At 40.9% G+C, this 21,333-nt stretch overlaps 1 protein-coding gene across 1 annotated transcript in view; it reads right to left on the bottom strand.

Moving 5' to 3' along the window:
* Positions 1-1,249: 1,249 nt before the first annotated feature.
* The window catches only part of Negr1 (neuronal growth regulator 1), a 736,170-nt gene continuing 716,086 nt past the window's right edge, over positions 1,250-21,333 (bottom strand). The window contains exon 7 of the mRNA XM_006974907.4: positions 1,250-4,817. Coding sequence (XP_006974969.1) covers positions 4,693-4,817 — 125 coding nt within the window. The 3' untranslated portion in view covers positions 1,250-4,692. The remainder of the gene's footprint in view (positions 4,818-21,333) is intronic.

Below are 21,333 nucleotides of genomic sequence, written 5' to 3'. Positions count from 1 at the left end.
CTTGGAGATCTTAGATGAACTATTCTTTGAACTGTGTCCTTTTGCTATCCTCTCTTACGTTTCTCTTGCTAGCTGAAGTGAGTTTTTATTTCCTGCTGTGTGCAGGCAGTTTTGGTGTGCAGGTGTTGTGAGCGGCTGTACTCTTTGTGGTGTGTCCCAGGCTTGGTGTTTGCAGCTTCCGTTTCCATTTTATAATTGAATTCAGGACAAATGTCCAAAGGGCAAACAAAACAAAGCAGAGGAAAATCAGAGATGTGAGTATTACTTTTCATGGGAGGAAAGTTTGGTGATGTTTCTTCAGAACTGCAGTGATACCCGTGTTTCTCAGTAGCCTATTAAACCAGGAAGGGTCTTTTCCATGATTTGATGTTTTGTTTGACCCTTTACACAGTTCCAATTTATCTTTATTTTTTTAATAATTATTTTATTTGTGTGTGTGTGTGTGTGTGTATGTGTGTGTGTGTGTGTGTGTGTGTGTGTGAGAGAGAGAGAGAGAGAGAGAGAGAGAGAGAGAGAGAGAGAGAGAGAGAGAGAGAGAGAATAGGTATCTGCATGTGAATTCAGTACCCAAGGAGGACAGAAGAGGGTACCAGATCCTTTGAAGCTGGAGTTAGAGATGGTTGTGAGACATCCATTTGGGTCCTGGGAATCAAACTTGGGTCCTCTGTAAGAGCAGCAAGTGTTCTTAACTGCTCAGCTATCTCTCCAGCCCAACATTCCAGTTCAGTTGGTTGTGACCACAGGTAGGCAGACATGGGTAAGAGGGCTTAAGTCACTCTTGTGGAAGGCATCATTTACATATTGTAGTATTCACAGACCAGGTTTTTTTTAGAAAGCAAGATGTGTAAAAGAAATTTTATTTAGATTCTCTGAAGGGTGTGCATACTCTCCTCTCCTTTATACCCATATTTCTTAAGAAACCAGGTGAGCCTCTGCAGGCATTTGGATTGTCAGTTTGCATGACTGTTGGATTTTATCCCCAGGCTTTACTCCAAAAGCAGTGACACTTCAAGTAAAAAACGCTAAAGAATGATATATCTCTAAAAAGTTCTTTTTGGACAAATGTCGTGCATATTGTCAGACCTTTAGGGAATCATAACAGATCCAGTGTGGAGCCCTTGAGAGCCATAGCATCCAAGCTCTCCTACCGTGTTGGTATGCAGTGTAGGAGAGACATGAGACAATGGAGGAACAGGCCTAAGCTGCCATGTTCTCTTAAACTAAAAGTTTAAAATGAATCAAATACATATTTTAATTGATAAACTGACTTTATATTCACCTATTGGAAACAGTACAACATATTTTACATCAGATTATGAAATATGGATGTTTCACTAAAGACAGGAAGGGCGTTTTCCAGTCTTTAAAGTAAGTACATTTCAGAGGATCTTAAGGCAATACCATTTATCCATATTCATATCTATTGAAATACTGTACACCCACACACTTCAATAAATAGTTAGAAACCTGACCTCTTTTTTTTTTTAAAATCATTTCTGGATTTCAAAAACAAAAACCATTTTTATTGAAAAGATTAAATAGGTAACTTTCAGCTGTGTTACAAAGCTAAGCATAATGGGTAAATTAACAATTATTCAGTAATTTGATCAATATCATTGATTGATTTTGATAGTTCAGTTGCTCAGAGTGTTCAGACTTCACAGATTGGTATACTTCTCTATATATGTGCAGTTTTGTCCTGAATTATCTGAGTAATTCTTAGCTCTCCAGTCTACTTTCTAGACATAGCATAAATGTTATGAGAAGATAATTTTTCAGCCAAGTTATGAACCTCAAAGTGACTTTATGTTTGAAATACTCTCTCTCAAATATCAGTGTCTGCACAAAGCACTCGGTACTCTGGCCTGGGCAGTGTTGATCATTAAATAAATTTCTACCCAGCAGGACCTTAGGGCATAACAGGATTTGGAATAAGGTCATTGGGAAAATATTAGGCCATTTGCAGTTAAACCAAGAATGCAGACTAAAAGATTCATCAGCAGAAGTTCCAGCTCTTCCTCACTCCCCCTCCTGTCTCTTCCCTTTCTTAAATCTTTTTTTCCTTATCTCCCATTATTCTTTTTTCTTCTCCTCCTTCTCCTTTCTCAATCACAATTTTCTTTCCTTCTTTCTTTGAAAATTTAGGGGCAACAGAAGGAATCCCACAAATGGGTATTGTGGAAAACATAACGCTGAAATGAACAGCTAAAAAATCGTATAGATCAGAAGCTAAATTAACTTCATAAAACTGCTATTCTGAAATTGCAACAATCTTGTACAGTCAGGACTGATAAAATGGAGTAATCAGACATTTCAGATGCCTGTAAATGTAAAATCACCTACTTGAACATTATATGCAATACATCCACACAAAAAAGCAAATACTGTAGCCTTATTTGAACAATACTGAACTCATAAATACTCATGATTTCACTCTGTCCAGGAGCCTAAGGACTATGCTGCTGTAATACAGAAAAACATAGCGGATGCCTCCTCTATTAAAATGTCACTCAAGAAAGTCTCTTCTAACATAAAGGCAAATACGTGTAGCTACTGAGCTATGACTGTCCTTTGTCACACTCTATGGAAAAACACTGGACTCCACGAATTCGGAATCATGACAACACTTAGAACTAATTATTTGGTTCATCTGTATTTTATACCTCAGTTTACCTCACATATACCCTACACACCTTACACAGAGGAGGCATTTTTAACTCTAGGGAAACGGTCACTGTATAATACGCATTCTCCATCTTCTTCTCTCCCCAAACAATGGTTCAGGTGGCCAACACTCCATGGTAGCACCGCTATCTCTAATAAGTAGGTTATTGTGGAGTGCGTTACTTTAAAGCTGCAATACAAAGAAAAAATTCCGTTGTTTGCTCACTAATTCCACAAAGAACATTTTTAGTAGCAAATCACCCAGAAATTTAAATGCCATATTTTTCAAAACTCACTTTTAATATATCAGTCAAAATGACATAAATTTATTACAGCTACTAAATTTAATAGCATTATGCCACATTATTGCCATTTCATGGGAAGACTATGTATATATGTCCCCTCACTTATGATTCATTTTCCTAATTAAAATAGATTTATGGTGTCTTTTGGGTCTAAATTTTATTTAGAAAAAAAATCACAATTTTAAAGCCATCCTTCTAGGGCAAACCATGAACTATCTAAAATAATCACTGTGAAAGTTCTTGCACGTGGTTTTGAGAGTAGGTCTTTAGTTAGTGTGTGCAGAAGGTCACTGTAGAAACTTCGGCGTGCTGAAAGTGGCAACTTCATCAGACCTGAAAAATGGCTTTCAAGGCTCTGGTCTTTCTTTGGTCAAAAGCAAGACCATGAGCCTATTCCTGTAATATAATAGTTAGACTAACAGCATTTTCCTTCAAAAATGTATTTTTGTTCTTTAAATAGAAAAAATGTAATATTCACAATCATTTAGTGGTTAACATATCCCATGATGTCCTCCTTCTGGTGTGTCCATTTGATCACATCTCACATGTGTCTTGTAAGATGCAGGGAAGCATGGTGAGTCTTCAGTTTTGGCATCAGTTTAAATGGAAATGACTACCAAGATTTTGGTGAAGAATTAGTTACTTCAGGGCAGATCTGTTGTGCACCATCACACAATATTTGTTAAAATGTATTTTGGAATTTTAAAGAAAATAACATGCATTCCTATCAACTGAATGACAGAAAATCAGATGGAAAATCAGGGTTTCTGTCACACAAACTTACTGATGTCAAATCCAGATTAATCTGAGCACTCACCACCTCACATCTACTTGGTGATAGGACTGCAGGTCCATGTGGAGAAGCTGTCTTAGGACATCAGCTGCAATGGTAGAGGAGACCGCTGCATTGCTGGGGTCTCTGAACAGGCAGTGCTGTCCACTAACAGCTCATGCTTTCCCACAGTGCACTAAAATTTAACCTCAGCCTCATCAAGGAGACTGAGATGCTGTGGGCAAAGTTCTCAGGCTTAGTTTATCAGTGTAAATTACTTTTGTTTCCAAATTGCAAGGTTTAGGAAAACATTATGTATTTGTCAGAGACAAAGAGAAGATTATTTTGTGAAGGCACACCCATGCTGAACTTAGAAGGAGAAGCACAGCGAGTTATATTACAAGGCTCATTTCCAAAACCTGGATGTCATGCGAGCAGGGACATCTAGATATGTGTTATATTTTGAAGAAATGATCTGAAGGCAATATTATTTGATTTTTTTATCAAAAAAGAAAAAATGCATCTTTGTAAATGTGGGTTGACTCTTATTGAAATAGGGCACTGAACCCTTGTATTGCAGCCTTAAAGAATCATGTGTTCACTGCAATATTTGTCATGTAAACTACAGCCGGAAGCCTAGCAGACCACGACTGAATGCTTTTGAAAAGTTGTAGATTACAAACATGAAATCACAATTAATATCCTCTAAAAGTAAGTTCAGAGCTTTCACATCTTAAAAAAGGACAATGTGCAGTGCTTCACAAGGTCGTGTGTCTAATCAAAAGGAGAGGAGAATGAAAGTATTTACACAACCAGCCATTCCACAGACGGCATCACCCTCGTACGGACAGCCGAGTGTATCCCGCGCTGCTTCCACCCAGCTGCACCAGATTGGATCCAGCCATCAGCACTCTCAGAGACTCCTTAAAAGCCTTTCATGGGTCTTTAAATTCATTGTAGGATGGCATTCTTCAGGTAGAATATACTGATGATGGAGGACATTGTCAACACAAGGCTCCAGCAGGAGAAAAGGTCGCAGGCACTCCCTGTGATTCCATACTGGGCTGTGCTTGGAGCTGGAAAGGAATGGAAGAGAGTCAGTCAAATATAATTCTCATCTTCTGATATTCTTGACAGTAACCAAATGGTAGTGGGTGTTATGGGGGTGATGTTGGGGGCAGGAAGGGTTAGGCTCTCAGTGCCTATTTGGATTAACCTCTTGAGATCTCCTTTCTCAAGGGCAAAAGATTTAGTCCACCTGGCAGAGCTGTGGTGTGAACTGCAGATGGAACACGCCACACTGGTGTAAACCAGAGATGAAGGACATCACACTGGACCAGGGAGCTCCTGGACCCAACAAAAGCTACTGACATTCTTACTCCTCTTACATGTACTATAAGTATTTGCATTCATGGACAATGTTCACTTATGCACACATTTTGTGAAGCTTTCATCAATAGGCCAAATGCTACCATTAAATGCTGGAAAAATAAACAAACAAACAAAAATAGATTCTCCTTTCCAAAGACTTTGTTTTATGTGCGTGTGCGTGCGTGTGTGTGTGTGTGTGTGTGTGTGTGTGTGTGTGTGTGTATGTGTAAAGACAAACTATTGTAAATATCATTACAATACCGTACAACATTAAGCTTGCATATGCAAATTCTACCAATAAGACATGTATCATATGAAGTTGCCTAGGCAAGGGAGAGTTGCTTTTAAAAAGTTTTATCCAAGGGAATTGCTCTTTGGACGCAGTGAGTAACATCATAACAGTATGAAGAAAGAGACTATCGGCAAAATGCTGGAGGCTCGATATAGATTAGTCTTGCTGGGCCATGAAGTTCAAGGCCTGAAGGAGGTGGGACTGGAATAGTGCCTGCAATGGCAAGAGTGCAGCACCACTGAATGTACACATTGGAGATGTCTAGGCTGCACGGACACATTAGAAAACACATGAGCCCTGAAGAGTCACCAGGCTTAGGGCATAGCTGTTGTCTACCAAGCAGGTCTATGCAGCTCCCAGGAAAGATGTTGCTGCTGGCTGTGTGGATCATGCTCTTCTTGAAACTGAGCATCACAATTGCTTGGATTGGCTTGGTACTAATTCTTGATGATCACAATTCAATAGCCAGAACAATATGCCTGCCAGTTTGCTTCTAAGTACCTTCTGCTAATGAAACCTGCATTTCAGGTCTTATGTTTCTGTTGAAATTGAATCCTGTAATAAAAACATACATTTCATCCCTAAGTCTACAACTCAAACCCAGGAGCAGTTTCCATGGCTCTGAGTTTGAATCACCAGCAGTACAGTTTGAATGAAACCTTGATGAAGGTCTAGGTCACCATGTAACAAGAACAATAATTATGCTCTTATACTTTTAAGAAACTACAGTGGATGAGGAAGACACTGGTCCCCAGAGAGGGAGCTAGGTGCAGCCAATGTTGGTTCTTGGGGATGAGTGTTGGAGCTGGAAGCAGAGGGCATGATGAGAAAGCAGCTACTGGGGTGAGCATGTCCATCAAGCAGGTGCTTTTAATGAAGAGAGGAGGAACACGGGTCTGCTGCTAACAGCTTTTCACTGTCTGATAACTAAGATATCGAATGTAAAATCATAGAAAACGTTATTTTCTCTTGATGAAGACCTAGAAGAGAATCTTAAAATATCAATATTTAATTGTTAACAGCTACTTTAAAGGTTTTTTTGCTTTTTTTTTTTTTTTTTTTTTTTTTTTTTTTTTTTAGAATTTTGAGTGTAATGACACTACCAGTGAAGGGACAGTAATGAACAAACACAGAAGGTGAGTTTTGTAAACAAGAAAAGAATTTAAAAGCTAATCACACAAAGTAAAGGCAAGGTATTTTGTTATTATTACATGTTAAGGAAGGCCCCGCCTACAGTGGGAATGACCCTCAGAAGGCCTGTCTACCATCTCACATATCAAAGCTTTCTTGCTTGACGTTTGGCCACCCTTTCTATGTAGCATCATATACAGTCCTCTACAGGCCCACTGTCGTCATCATTGAAAATATTTGTTCATATATCTATTTCTAGCACCATTCATATTTCATTTATGTTTCTATTGCTTAAAACAAAATCTGGGCACATAATAGATGCCTCAAAAAATTTCAGTTTCAATGTGTACTTTGGTCTTACAAAATGTGCTCTCTTCTGAAGCAGGAGACATGCCTATGTCCTAGATCATAAATAAATGTGCTTCCCTTCATTAATTCAGTATGTTTTTTTATTGAACAGGCACCAAAGAAAATATTAAGTGACTGGGATATAATAAAAACTGCTATAGACACAGCCCTGTGATTAGTTAATTCTATGGACTCCCATGTGCATTCCTATTTTGGTATCTGTCTGTGATGCCATCTTTCTTCCTAATACCCCTTCTCTTATTCAGCTCACATCACATTTTTCTTAAACATAACAAAATATTGCCAATCATATAATTTTTAAATCAACTAGTTTACATTTAAAACAATATACTTTTACACACCCTTTATGGCACATAGCAATACATTTTTTACTTTACTTGTGAATGAAATCATAGCATGATTCTCTCTAGAATAAGACAGAGGCAATCCTCCTTGTCCTTTCAATCAGAAAGGCAAAAATGGAGGGCAGTTAGCCAAGGACTTTGAGGCATCATTCCTTACTGTACATGCTGATGTCACCATTCACACCTTAGACTAAGCCCAGAATTTCTCTCTGTCTCTCTGTCTCTGCGTCTGCCTCTCTCTCTCCCTCTCCCTCTCCCCTCTCTCTCTTTCTCTCTCTCTCTCAATCATGCTAGGATTGAGGCACATGAAAGCAATGTGTAGACAAAGATATGTAGACTCAATTCTCTCCTTCAAGAACGAGTGCCTCATTCTGGCCCTAGTGAGCTCAGAGGGTAAAAGCTCTTGCTGCCAAGGCTGATTACCAAGTTCATTCTCTGGCACACATATGGCAGAAGGAGGGAACAGACTCCTGTAAATTGTCTTCTGATCTCCACACTTGCTCTATGGAATGGGAGTGCACACTCACACCACACACACACACACACACACACACACACACACACACACACACACTAATAAAAAAAACCAAGCTTATTGCCATTGCTCATTGACCTTAAAATGTCTGCATAGAACACATCTAATTTTATTAATAGTGAGAGGATAGGTGTACTAGATGCATTTGGGGGGACACAGGCTTTGTCTTATGTAGACTCTCCTCTTCTAGAAGGTTACCCAGTCAATCACAAAGGAGGAAACCTGCACTTCATAAAGAGTTTCATTGGGAAAGACAGTGGGTCACCCAGGGCTGGCATTGACCTGGATTCTGTTGCGTCACCCAGGGTGCCTCTGGTCTAGTGAAGGATACAGCAGCTTACTAAGGAGAGAGGTCAAGTGATCAGAGGCTGAGCTGGGCTGGAAAGAGGGCTCTGATTTATGTGAGAAGCCATGTGAGAGGTTATTCTGTTAAAAATGATGATTTTATGACTGAGGTTGGCAGGTTTACTGCAGGAAGCAAGAGCCCAAGGACACTTTAACTTAAAATCTCAGGATTCCCAGTGCCTCCTAGGAGAAGCCAAAGCTTTTCCCTCTTTCCCCACCTCCTTTCCTTTTTTTCTTTCCCCACCTCTTTCTTTTTTTCTTGATGGTAAGTGGACAGGCTCTTACTAGGTCTAAGCCAAAGCTGTGATCCAGAATTAGAACCATAGGCCTCTGTTTTCTGGTTACAACTGGTTCAGACACACATCCAATGCCTGTCACTCAAGCCTTTTTTCTGAATGTGTGGGCTGTCTTATCACCCCTTGCAATGTGCACAGGTTGCAGCATTAAGCCTGCACCTTTATCCCCTCCTCCACATTAAATACCAAAGGCCACCTCCTGTCCCCATCAGACTTTCTGCTAAGCTCATACCCTTCCTCAGAACAAGCACATTGCACTTCATTGCTAACCTACATGGGTTAAGTCAGTGTTTTAACAAAACTGTTCTCTGCTTTATCGTACAAAAAAACCAGCAACTCTTTGAGTTTGTTTTCTTGGATTCTTTGGGTTTTGTGTTAAATGGTGCCCATTAGCTCAGTTAGTCATCTCCCCACACTACAGGTGTGGCCCATTCTGCTCTGGATTCCCTGTTTGCTATAGATTCCAGCACATGGGCTTTTCAGAGAGTCACCCTAGGCTGGCACCTCTCCCAGGCAGGGGGAGAAGTGCCCAGCTTGTGTGGTATGTGGACTTGGGGGTCTCTCCTGGTGAGGACAGAAGACCTGATCTAGGCTCTAGCTCATCCCAATGCCATATCTGATTTGAATGATCAGACACAATCAATCACTTTGTCTGCTTTGTTTTATTTTCAGCCTCAGTGGTTTTCCCTTGTATTGCTCTAGTTTTTGTTTTAAGGAAAGAGCAGATGTAGGTATAAAATATTTAATTTTGGTTTAATACCAATTACTCACCTAGGCAATTTTTTTTAACTTACTGAACTAGCTTTGAGTAGATGTTTAAGATTCCTGTGGTAACCTTAGGTAGGATTACTTAAGTCACATGAATTCAGTTTGTGCAAGACAAAACTGGTCTCAACCTATCTATTCCTGAGGAAGTTACAAGTTAGTGGGAATTGAACAATTTATACCTAATAGGATCTCATGCAAAGGAGAATGATTGATGTGTACCCAAAGTAGAGCATGCATCAGACACAGAAAAATCATACTCCATTGGGTAGGTCATCCTGACAGCATGACCCTGTCTCACCACACAGAGTGCTGTTTGCTCAAAAGATCCCTTTCTCCTGTCCTAACCAATATCCACACCTCACACCACCAGTGGGTGCGGGGGTATCTGGAGGTTTTGATTACAACTGTTTGCCACATGCCTGGCTAAACAAGGCCCTCTCACACTTCACCTCACAGCTGTGACACAGTGACCTCCAGGGTCAACAATGCACATCCTGCACTGTAGAACCTCTGGATCCTTCTAGATATTGATGTTTGGGAATTATACCACTGTAAGACAGTGGCAGGGTGGTTGAGCAAAAGATGGCTATATTTCCAGGATGGATTTCACCCAAAACACCATCATTATACTACTTCCTGTGCTTGGGCATGCAGAGGTCCACACACCATGTACCGCTTTGCAAACAACTCTTAATTTGTCAGAATATAGCCTAATTTACAATCCCTAATTTACCACAGAGGGCTCCTCTGGCATCTAACAAGATCATGCAAGAAAGAGACATATGGTCAGTGATTCCCAACAGCCTCCTCTGGTGTAGAAGGAATTGGGATGACAAGTTAATGCTGGTGTATTTTTTTTTAATATTAGGGGCCTCAGGTCATAGAAAAAACTGCCATAGATTGCCTATAAGATGCCTTAGATTTTTGTTTTCCAAGTGTCCATATGGCCAGTAGACAATTTTTCCTATAGAAATCCTCTGTATTAGTTACTTTTGTGTCTCTGTGACAAAATCTGAGGGCAACTTAAGGAAGCAGAGTTCAGTTGGTGGTGGAGGAGGGACTGGACTATGTCCGTGGGGGTTGGGAAGGCTGAGCTTAGCTCATGAATGGGGATGGGCTCGGCTTATGGTGCAGGGCTGAGGGCCTGACTCAGCTCACGTGGACCAGAGATTGTGATGAAAGGCACCCACATGACAGCGCATCAGAAAACAGGGAAAGGAACCAGAACCCGGCGAGTGTAACTTCAAAGACCTTCAGTGACTGAAAGCTCTGAAAGTGACCAGCACAGCTTTCCACACAGTCTCAAAGTCAAGGGCCAAGTGCTCAGAGCAGCAGCCTGTGGGAGACATTCAGATTCACAAAGTACGTTCTCTATGCTGCACTGAAACGACATGGAGAAAGTTGGGGGAAATCATCCCATTCCTCTCTATTCCCCTCTTCCTGAGTTCAGAATTGCCCCAGGCTTTTAAACACAAGCTCATCTGCATTATTGCCCAATTTCAGAAATATGTCCATTTGTCCATAAATACTTTTACCTACTCAGAGCCATAGGAAACTCTCTTAGTCCACTACCTCTAATTTGGGATAAAGAGGATTTTAAAAAACAACCAAACATCGACAGGTTCTGCTTATTCTATCCATTCTAGTCATGGAAATAAAATCTCAAGAGTTTGGATTCCTCCACAACATCGTCTATTTAGGTTGGAGTCTTTGTTTACTCTGCTTCCCCCAAACCAGAAGTAATTTACTTGGGCATGCCAGCTCTGATGTGAAGTGTCCGTCAGTGTGGATTGCTGTGCATCATCCTAAAGTGGCTCTGAAATTGGTGTGGTCTGGCTATGCAGGCTTATGCATCTCAGACTGGCTTGCAAACATCTTCTAACTATGCTGTACATATTTTGCAGTGTGTACATATGTGCCTGAAAAGCAGTCTTTATTGTGTAAAATGTACACATACAAAATACAATATGAATTGCCTTTAGTACTTCAGTACATAGGCTGGAGTTTGGGCCTTTAAGTCATCATCTTGCTGAAAAACAAAAACAAACAGAAGATGGCTTTACAGAGATAAAAATAGAAGCCCAGCTGTGTTCTTAAGGTCACCGATCATCCTGCCACCAAGCTGTGTCTTCATTGCTTTCATGGGAAGAGTTGGTAGAAATTTCAAACTGGCAAAGAAATGTTCAAATTTAAGGGATTTTTGAGATTCTTTATATACTTATGGCTTTCTGGATGTGAAATTATTTAGGTTATTATATAGTATTTCTGAACATGGAGTCTTGATCATGACATTGCCTTGTTTATTACGTTTTATCCTTGGCATCTCATAGTAGGGCTTTCCAATCCAAACCATGACCCGTTCAAGAGCTTCATAAGGTTTGATTTTGATAGTATTTTCTTTCTTAAAGTATCCTTACTGTGGTGATATATTGTGTACCCTAATAAACTTATCTGAGGATCAGAGGACAGAGGATTAGACATAGAGGCTAGGCAGTGGTGGCACTCACCTTTAATCCCAGTACTGGGAAGCATACCTGACTTTAATCCCAGGAAGTGATGTCTGAACAGAGTAAGGTATATAAGGTGTGAGGAAACATGAACTCTTCCTCTTGAGGCTGAGGATTTCATAGAGGTAAGAATGTGGCTGGCTTGTTCTGTTTTTCTGATCTTTCAGCTTTCACCCCCAATATCTGGCTCCATGTTTCTTTTATTAATAAGAGCATTTAGCAATTTGTGTTACACTTCACCTTCTGTGTTACTTGTGGTTTTTCAAAATCCAGGAAGGGAAGTGACAGCCTGAGCTGTGGTTCTGATTTATTGTTCCCTTCCTCATGCTCAGGACAGACTTTTAGTTTTTCCTAATGATTTTGTAATAATTTCAGAATCTTTTGGTTAACACAGTCCTAATACAGTCTAAATGGCGTGTAGGGAATCTGAGGTCTAAATGGTGTGAGCGGGATTTAAAGTCACCTGGAATCTTCTGAAGCCACTTCTCCAGCCTGACCCCCCTGTCCCCTACCACATTCTACAGGAGACACACACTGGAATACTCTCCATGTTCCTTACAGGCAGCTTTTGTCTGGGCCGAGTTTCTGTGTTTGGAACTAACAGCCCTCTCCAATGACACTTGCTCACATTGTCAGTATGTTCCAGAAGTCTAAGGAGTTCACCTGCTACAACTGTGCAGCTTTGCGGACATGGCTGGGGGGTTCAGTTTGTGTCACAGGGAGGCACGTGGATTCCGTGTTTCCCCCTCTGCACATGCTCCGTGAGTCACACCTATGCTGACTGAAATCAGTCTGCCGCGGGCCCCCCCCCCCCTCAGGGTTAGGGAGGTAATCCCCACTGAAAAGGAAAGTCCTGTTTCCTTGCTTGCCTGTAAGGCTGTCATAATCTAAATATACAGCAAATACTCACAGCAGAAACAGTGAAGACTCACTCTGGCCTGTGATCCTGTTTGATTATGTGAGTAAGGAGTGGAGACTTTATTTCTCAACCTCTGGGCAAGCCAGGGACATTCCATCTCTGCACCTGTTTTCTTGGCTGACTGCAGCAGACATAGAAATGGCCTCTGGTGTTGTGACAGTCAAGCCAGAAAACCAAGGACAGTCCTTAGCTAATGTCAGCTCTCGAAGTGTATCAATATTTAAACATTTAAGAAGGATCCACATGCCCTCTCACAGCTCCAAGAGAGACACCTGCTTTTTGGAATGGAGTCTTTGTAGCAGAATGGTCTAGGAGTTTGAGAAAGAAGCAGCTGCACACCCATGGCCTTCAGAACTGTCCATACATCTTCTGTGTGACTGCCTTGCTCTCAGGAACCCAGGCCAGGCTTGCATCTGTGATCCTCCGTGCTTTCTCTGGAAGCATTCGCATCTCTGGCTGTCCCTCAACATACACTTTATGCTTTGTTTTCTTCTTATCTTCGCTGGCGGTTTTGACAGTGAGTGTGCATGGAAAATAATAATAAATAACTGTTCTCTGTATGTCTGTTTTTACCATTTGCATCTTGCCTCAGTCTCACTGACTTAGTGCTTTAGCTGTTGCTATGTCAACCAGCTACGTATGGCATGTGGGAGGGAGGTTTGAAGTAAACTCACATAGTTCTTCAGAGACCCCAGAAGAATGGAGCCTGGCAAGCACCAGTCCAGCAACACAGATATGGAATGGATTTTATTCCTTCTCCATTTTACTGAGTCCAGTTTCCTACCCACGTGGCTTAAAATTCTTCCCGAGTTGTTCATCTTGGGAAAAGTTGGAGTCAGCTCCAGCTGTCAGCTCTACATAGTCTAGAGTCACTTGAGAAGGGAGTCTCAGTGAGGGGCTGCCCAGATCAGATTTGGCCTGGGGTGCATCTTTTGGCCAGTGTCTTGGTCATTGACTGATGCAGGAAGGCCCAGCCCACTGTGTGCAACACCATCCCCTGGGCAGGTGGTCCTGAGATATACAAGAAATCAACAGTACACGAGCCTGTGTGAGCCAGCAGTGTCCTCCACAGCTTCTGCTTCAATCTCCTGCCCGAGGGCCTGTCCTGACTTTCTTCATTGATGAACCTGGATGTATAAACCAAACAAATCTTTTCCTTTCCTAAGTTATTTTTGGCTGAAATTGTTTTATCACAGCAACAGAATGAAACTGGAATAGGAACACTCAGAAAAAGACAACACTCTTGCATGGCAAAAAGTAAAACAATAGATTATAAACACTGTGTCTGTTGTAGCTTCTTACCCTCCCCAGTGCATGGTGCACCACATATAGTAGGTGTAGAGTAAATTAATTTTGTTTAACTCAATCAATTGAAATAAACAATTATCTGCTCCTTGACAACAGTCTCATTGGCTAATGATAATCTTTATAGTAACCTCATTTTTTTATGAGGCCTACATTAACAATGCCCTTAGTGGGCACATGCTCTCAATTATGATGACAGAGTCTTAAAATTTTAATTAAATCTTATTTTTCCTCATAGTCTTTATCACAAGAATATCACCCACTGTTTTACACTGCATCTCTTTGGTTCCTGCTACCCCAGCAACATTGACTAATGAAAATCTTGTCTCTTGCTGTATTTCTTAAATATTTAAAGGTACTCGTGGTTCTTATACTTTTTATGACTTCAACCATAAAATACTCCTCTCCCAGAACCTTCAAATGCTGATTCTTGAAGGCTGCTTCTGCCTACAGGGATGAGACTTGTAAAATGGGAAATACAGTGATTAGGGAGGGAGTTTGGCAACATACACAGGAGTCATGTTAGGCAAGTGTCATCCAAAGAAGGGGCAGAAGATGAAGAGAAGAAAAGATTAAACTTATCCAAGACCTGCAGCAATGAGCAGTTCACACTGTGGACTGGAGCTGGTTCCAAGAATGTCCAGTAACTTCTGACAGAAAACAGCTTGTGTACAGATCATGCTTTTCTTGGGCGATGGTCAGGATTTAGTAACGGTAAGAGAAGGGCCTGCCTTTCATGCTTTTGCACTGAGTGTCATTATTCTGAGTTGTCTTTGTGGACATTCAAGTTTGGGGGTTTACAATACCATTTAGAATGCATTTGGCTGCATGTCCTACATCAGGTCTTCCTGGCTCCTGCCTTAAGCTTTGTAACTACAGTTCCTTTAGTCACAGACCATGAGGACAACCTATGATCTTTTATAGGTTTGTTTCATTGACAGATGCCTCTACTTTAGGGTTTATTCAATTATCCTTCATCTAAATGTGATTTGGAAATGGATCTTTTAGTCTTATACCAGAAAATCTTCCTTCAAAAAATGGCTTCTTTTCACACCTGTGATGGCACCATGTGTTTGGGAGTACTTATTGGACACACACTGTCAGGCTGTGCATGCTGTTGAATGTAGAGACAGACCAGATTCTTTCTTGGCTTTAAGGAACCTAAAGTCACTGGAGTAAAACACTCTTCACTAGAAGAAAAGGAGTCATTTATCCCAAATCATGTGTTCTCAGAATTCTAGAGTTGTAGTGGGTAGCTCTTCCAGCTTTGACCTTGAAGCACTGCCCCTAGTGAGGCAGCTGGTAACTGCCATGCCTGCCTATGACCTGCCCCTGGGGCGTGGCTAGGATGGGAGCCCGTAAGACCTGGGATCCATACGTGCCAACCCTCTTGGTGCCTCATGATCCTGGATGCTGGATTGCAGACCAAGTCAGAGTTCTCCAGAGAACCATGCTGGACTGTACCTCACCTCTCCTGGACCCTGTAACCAACCCCTTTACTGGTTGTAAGTTATCCCCAAATAAACCTCCGTTTTACTACCGGATAAACTACGTGGAGTTGCCTTGTTAAATCCCTGCTTTATAGAGTAGAAACAAACTTTGAACCTATTCTTTGTCAAAATACAACTAGATCAGAAATCTAACAAGAGAAACATATCCTAGACATATGTCCTGTCCAAGCCATCCTGAGACCTGGAGTGGAAAGTTTCTGTCTGGACTTGGGGTTTGGAATCCTTTCCGGTCTGCTGCACCTCCCATACTAACTTATTCAGTATCTTATTTCAGGCTTTCACAACTCTCATTGTTTTTAATATTAAATGTTAGTAAATAAATTTTAAAGTACCTCTAAATCTAATATGATCAAAGTAATTTCCATCTTGTAAATTATCCATCAGATGCATCTTTAGAGATTTTTAAACTATAAATACAATATAAAATGAGTTTGTTCTGCATACTTATATCTTCCTGATGAATTTAGCTTGGACCTTTTAGCATCTCAAACACAGGAAACCAGGAATAAGTCTTTTCTGGTAAGGTAAAAGCAATAGCTGAAGAGCCGTCCTACTGGATTTTTTAGATTCTCAATTGTCAGGAAGAATTTTCGTTGTGTCAGAGTAGGTCAGGGGCGCAGTGCTGCATGCCTTGACTGTCTGATTTGTCTGTCTGAAGCACAACAACACATGATCCCCAAAGTCATCATGGTGTGCACACCCCACACAGAAGATACAGCTGCTTTCCATGTTTGTTGTTTTCAAGCGAAGGAGAAACTTTGTTTTATTATTCATGATAGAGGTCATGATGTGAGAAGCTGAAGAATGGAAAGGGATTAAGGGAATGGTATATTCTGGGGAGGAGAACATTGGTGTGTCATTCTGGTTTAACTGCAGTACTTTCTACCTCCCAAGACAGCCACCTCTAAGGAGTGTCTAAGGGTAATCACTCCTGAAACCAGAGCCAAGTTAAAACACGCGTGTTTTAATACTCTCTTCATTTCCCATCACTTTAACTAAACTCATATTTAGAGGAGGCATTTGAAATCATAATTGTTGAAAGATATTTCCAAAGTTCCCTGCAAGTTTATTTGCAAGACTTAAAAGAAACAAACATTTCGGTATATTCTTGAAAAACACGTCATTACAAAAAGGTTAAGATTACATCTTTGTATTTGAGTTAACTATTTTAAATCATGAAATTAGAATTTTTCTCCCTTCACCAGGAAGGGAAAAGATGTAAATGTTAGCATGTCATTGATTTAATCCCACCCCCACCAAAGATAATAGATGTAAGAAGGATACAATCCCACTCCTATCACAGGTACAGGATATAAGAAGGGTGCAAGACACCCTGGAAATTTCTTAACAATCTTCTTGAAATTTCCTTTGATATTAAGCTATTTTTTGTCTATTATATTTAAATCACTCTTTGGGTAGTCTCATAGAAACAGGGTGATTATGAATCTCTTGCAATGTTTAAGCATTATGGCACCTATCTGCTTAGAAAGAAATAGTGTCTTTATTCACAGGTATGAACTAGGAACAAAGTATCACCAATAACAGAAATGGAGTTTTTCATCAAGTAATATTCCTGCTTATACAGACCAACAATTTTTTAACCTTCAATTTAACACTGAAAACGAATCCCAATTTCCCCCTCTCTTTGACACAGTTGGTGGTACTGTGCATAATGTGTAAAATATGGCACCAATGTCAATTGTTATTGAACTGGTTTATCTGTGTATAGTTCTGTTCAACTTGGCATGGTTAAGAATGTTCAATGAGATGCACAAACTGACTAGTTCACTATCCTTCAATTGGCCATTATTGTTTTGTGTATTTTTCTTAAGATTTTCATATAGCAATTCCTTCCCCCCCCTTTTTTTCTGTTTTGTTTTTTGTTTGTTTTTGATCCTCTAGGAATAGGGTGAAATCTTACTGCTAAAATTGCTAAGGAAAGGCTCCAGTGTCAAGTACGAAGTCTTTTCTAGTATCAAGCAAATCACATGTTGAGTCGAGACACAGCCGCTTAGGGTTTCGCCCCAGACAGACCCTGTATTACTGTCACTAACCCTGAAATGGTAGTGGGTGTGAGAGTGCCTGGGAAGGGTTGTGTTGCATGAAATATTGTGGCGAGAAGAAAAGGACGAGTATGGAAAGATTGGACTTGGGAATCTGGGAGACAGGAGATTCATGATTGAAAGCTCCATCCGAAACAACACACTCATTTTGTATCCCTGTAATTACAACCTTTCATGCTGGGCATTCTGTGTTCCTACTCATTGCTATGTAGGTGAGCCTACTAAGTGTAATAACTTTGGAAGTCCTAAAAACACCCCACTCTATTGAATTATACATGGATGGACATTGTAGATGTAATTCTAAACCATATTATTAAATAAGAAACACGGAGCCAAATAGAGTTAAAAGTTCAGAGATCAGAGCAATATCCAAGAGCTAAGACCGCCTTATCTTACCTCTCGCTGCCGTCCTCCCCCTGAGAGAGAGACCTTCTGCCTGTGTCCTTCTCATTGGCTCTAAACCCAACCACATGACTTCCTTGTAACTGCCTGTCTATACAGACCTCCACGTCTCTATGGTTGGTACTGGGATTAAAGGCATGTGTCACCATGCTGCCTGGGTCCTTGAACACACAGAGACTCTGCCTGTCATGTGATTGGATTAAGGGCGTGTGCTAGCACTGCCAGACTTCTGCTTATGGCTCGCTCTGACTTCTGATCTCCAGGTAACTTTATTAACATACAAATAAAGTCACATTACAGTACAAATAAAATATCACCATATTTCCCCCTTCCATTCTAATATAAAGGAAAAAAGTTGTAACTAATGTAAGAAAAACTATATACAATAAGTACAATAACTATATACAATATATACAAGCAATAAATACTTAAACAATGTCTAGTCTATTTGCATTTGACAAACTCAGAGATAATTCCATTATCTATCCTATTTTGGTAAGTCCAAAATTTACCTGATTAACTTTCTATCCTAACTTATATTTCTAACAGAACTATCTCGGCAGCGAGTGGTAAGATAAGGTGGTCTTAGCTCTTGGCTACTGCTCTGATTTCTGGGCTTTTAACTCTTTATTTGGCTCTGTGTTTCTTATTTAATAAGACCATTTAGAATTTCATCTACAGGACATTAAAGGTTTAGAGAGGAATTCTGATCATAATATAAACCTGTTTTTACATCTTCATCACTGAATCCTGAAAATAAAACTAGATTCCAGCTATTTTAAAAATAAAAACAAAGCCACAAAATTCATAGAAGAACAGTGAATTTTCACTTCTTTGGTGCCAGTTTGTTTGAGGATGCTGCCTCTCAGGCACTTCACCATAGAGTATAGGCTTTGGTCGTTTTCTCGGTCGTGAGACAAAGATGCTGAAGAAACTGGGTTCCTTTACTTCATATTATATCCCCGAGGAGACAAATTGTCTGTATTGAGTACAGAGGTAAAGCAGCTGCCACATCACACTCACCAAACTTTAAAGTAGGGCCTGTAAAGCACACTGCAAAATAAATTATTCACTTCATTTGCTAGTTCTAGACACACACTCCTTCCTCTTCTTCCTCTTCCTCTCCTCCTTCTTCTTTGCCAAAATAAACTTACGTAGAAAGTTTTAAATATAAAATAATTAAGAACAATAAAATGCTGTACAGTGAACCTCAAATTTCTACCCACACCAAGAGGTCATTAGCACCTTTAAGTTGCTGTGACTAGGGAAAGTGTGTCCATTTTTATATATAAAGTAGTTTATAAAAGAATCTGATCCTAGCCTGGCAGTGGTGGCGCACGCCTTTAAATCCCAGCACTCAGGAGGCAGAGCCAGGTGGATCTCTGTGAGTTTGAGGCCAGCCTGGGCTACAGAGTGAGATCCAGGACAGGCACCAAAACTACACAGACAAACCCTGTCTCGAAAACAAACAAACAAACAAACAAACAAACAAAAAGAATCTGATCCTAGTGTGAAATTCTCAGGTGCTTATAATTGGGACTTTGAAAGACAAAAGTCCTCCCCTTTAGTTTTTTTCCATTTGACTAGGGTTCTTGTTTCCCTTGGCTGTCGGAGGGGGTCACTTTCTGCTCCTGAGTCAACTGCATTCCTTAGGATCTGGTCTCCTGTCTCTCTGTACTTTTAGTCTCTAACTTTGGCTACCTAAGAAGGAAAGGTCCATTCTCAAAGTCACTCATGTAAGGATGGTGAGCCCTGTCCTTGTTTTAAAGACAACTTAGATGTCTGCAATTACAGGGAAACCAGGACCCTAGTCCCACAACCACATGAAATTGGTTCCTGACATCAGCCAGAGTGAGCGGGAAGCTGAGTCCACAGAGAGGAGTAGCCAGGCCTGTGGAACAAAGATCTGATCAAACTGAGCAGATTGCCTGTGGTGATGTAAGAAGTCCTGGGCATGACAAGAACTGGATGTGATGGCATGTCTGGGGTGGAAGCAGAAAGGTCAGAAACTCAAAGTCATCTTCAGCTACACACCAAGTTCCAGGTCAGCCTGGACTACATGAGACCTCATTGCCACACAGCACACAGTAGCTCTTGGCCCTCAGAAGGAAGTTTTGCTACAGATTGCCAATGCTGAACAATTCTTCCTAAACCAGGAGACCTCAACACCTAAGGAAGTGTGGCATGGCAGATGTTCTTAAGGCTTAAATAATGCTCCATAGCCAGGACTTTGTTTAGATAACATCCTACAATTCCGGGCTGTATCAATCACTCACATTTTCTACAAACCTTTCCCCATCCATGAAAATGACAACCATGAAGGAATCTATCAGAGACTCGGATCAAGGCTGATGCTCTCCTGAAAAGAAACAATTATAAAGCAAAGTTTACTCTGGTCCCTCCTCAGGTCTGTGCCCTGGAGGACAGAATGTCTCCATACACACATAGTTTTTGCACAGAATTCAGAGAGGAAGCTTGACTCAAACCTCGTGAACCCACACATGCCTGCTTCACATAAGATGTCCACATCTGAACTCTGCTCAATGAGGAACTAACTAATCCTGGTCAGGACACAATCATATTTGTTTTTCTAACTCTTTTGTGGTCAGATAGCAAATACAGATGATACAAAAAACAAGGCACCATGGAAATTTGTGCAAACAGAATTTAGAAAGAGTGACAGAAAGCTTAGTCAAGCATGGTGCTCACAGTACATAAGGCAAAAATCAGGACAGAAATCAAACATTTCCAGAGGCTCATGACTGAACAAGAGGGTCCTGTGGATCCTCTGGTACAGCATTCTCTCCTTTTCCCAGCAATCACAAGCATACAGCTAAAAGGTGCTAGGTTTGGAGCACCTATCATTTACATAGCTACTAAAGCATCCGTATACAGTGTGAAAGAAATAAGAAAGTCCTCAGCTCCATCCTCCACCAAGGTTGCTATCTGACTGCCTTCTACCAGGGGAAAGGGCACACACACACACACACACACACACCTGAAAGACCCGTTCTTTCAACAAGGGGGGAAAAGGGTGTACACACACACACACACACACACACACACACACACACACACACACCTGATAGACCTGTTCTTTCTACAAGGGGGGAAAAGGGTGTACAAACACACACACACACACACACACACACACACACACACACACCCCTGAAAGACCTGTTCTTTCTACAAGGGGGGAAAAGGGTGTACTGTACACACACACACACACACACACACACACACACACACACCTGAAAGACCCGTTCTTTCTACAAGGGGGGAAAAGGGTGTACTGTACACACACACACACACACACACACACACACACACACACACACACACCACACACACACACACACACACACACACACACACACACACACCCCTGATAGACCTGTTCTTTCTACAAGGGGGGAAAAGGGTGTACAAACACA

Source organism: Peromyscus maniculatus, chromosome 6 (assembly GCF_049852395.1).
Source record: "Peromyscus maniculatus bairdii isolate BWxNUB_F1_BW_parent chromosome 6, HU_Pman_BW_mat_3.1, whole genome shotgun sequence".
Classification (NCBI taxonomy): Eukaryota; Metazoa; Chordata; class Mammalia; order Rodentia; family Cricetidae; genus Peromyscus; species Peromyscus maniculatus.
Note: the sequence above shows the minus strand (reverse complement) of the source record. Positions and strands in the feature narration are given on the sequence as shown.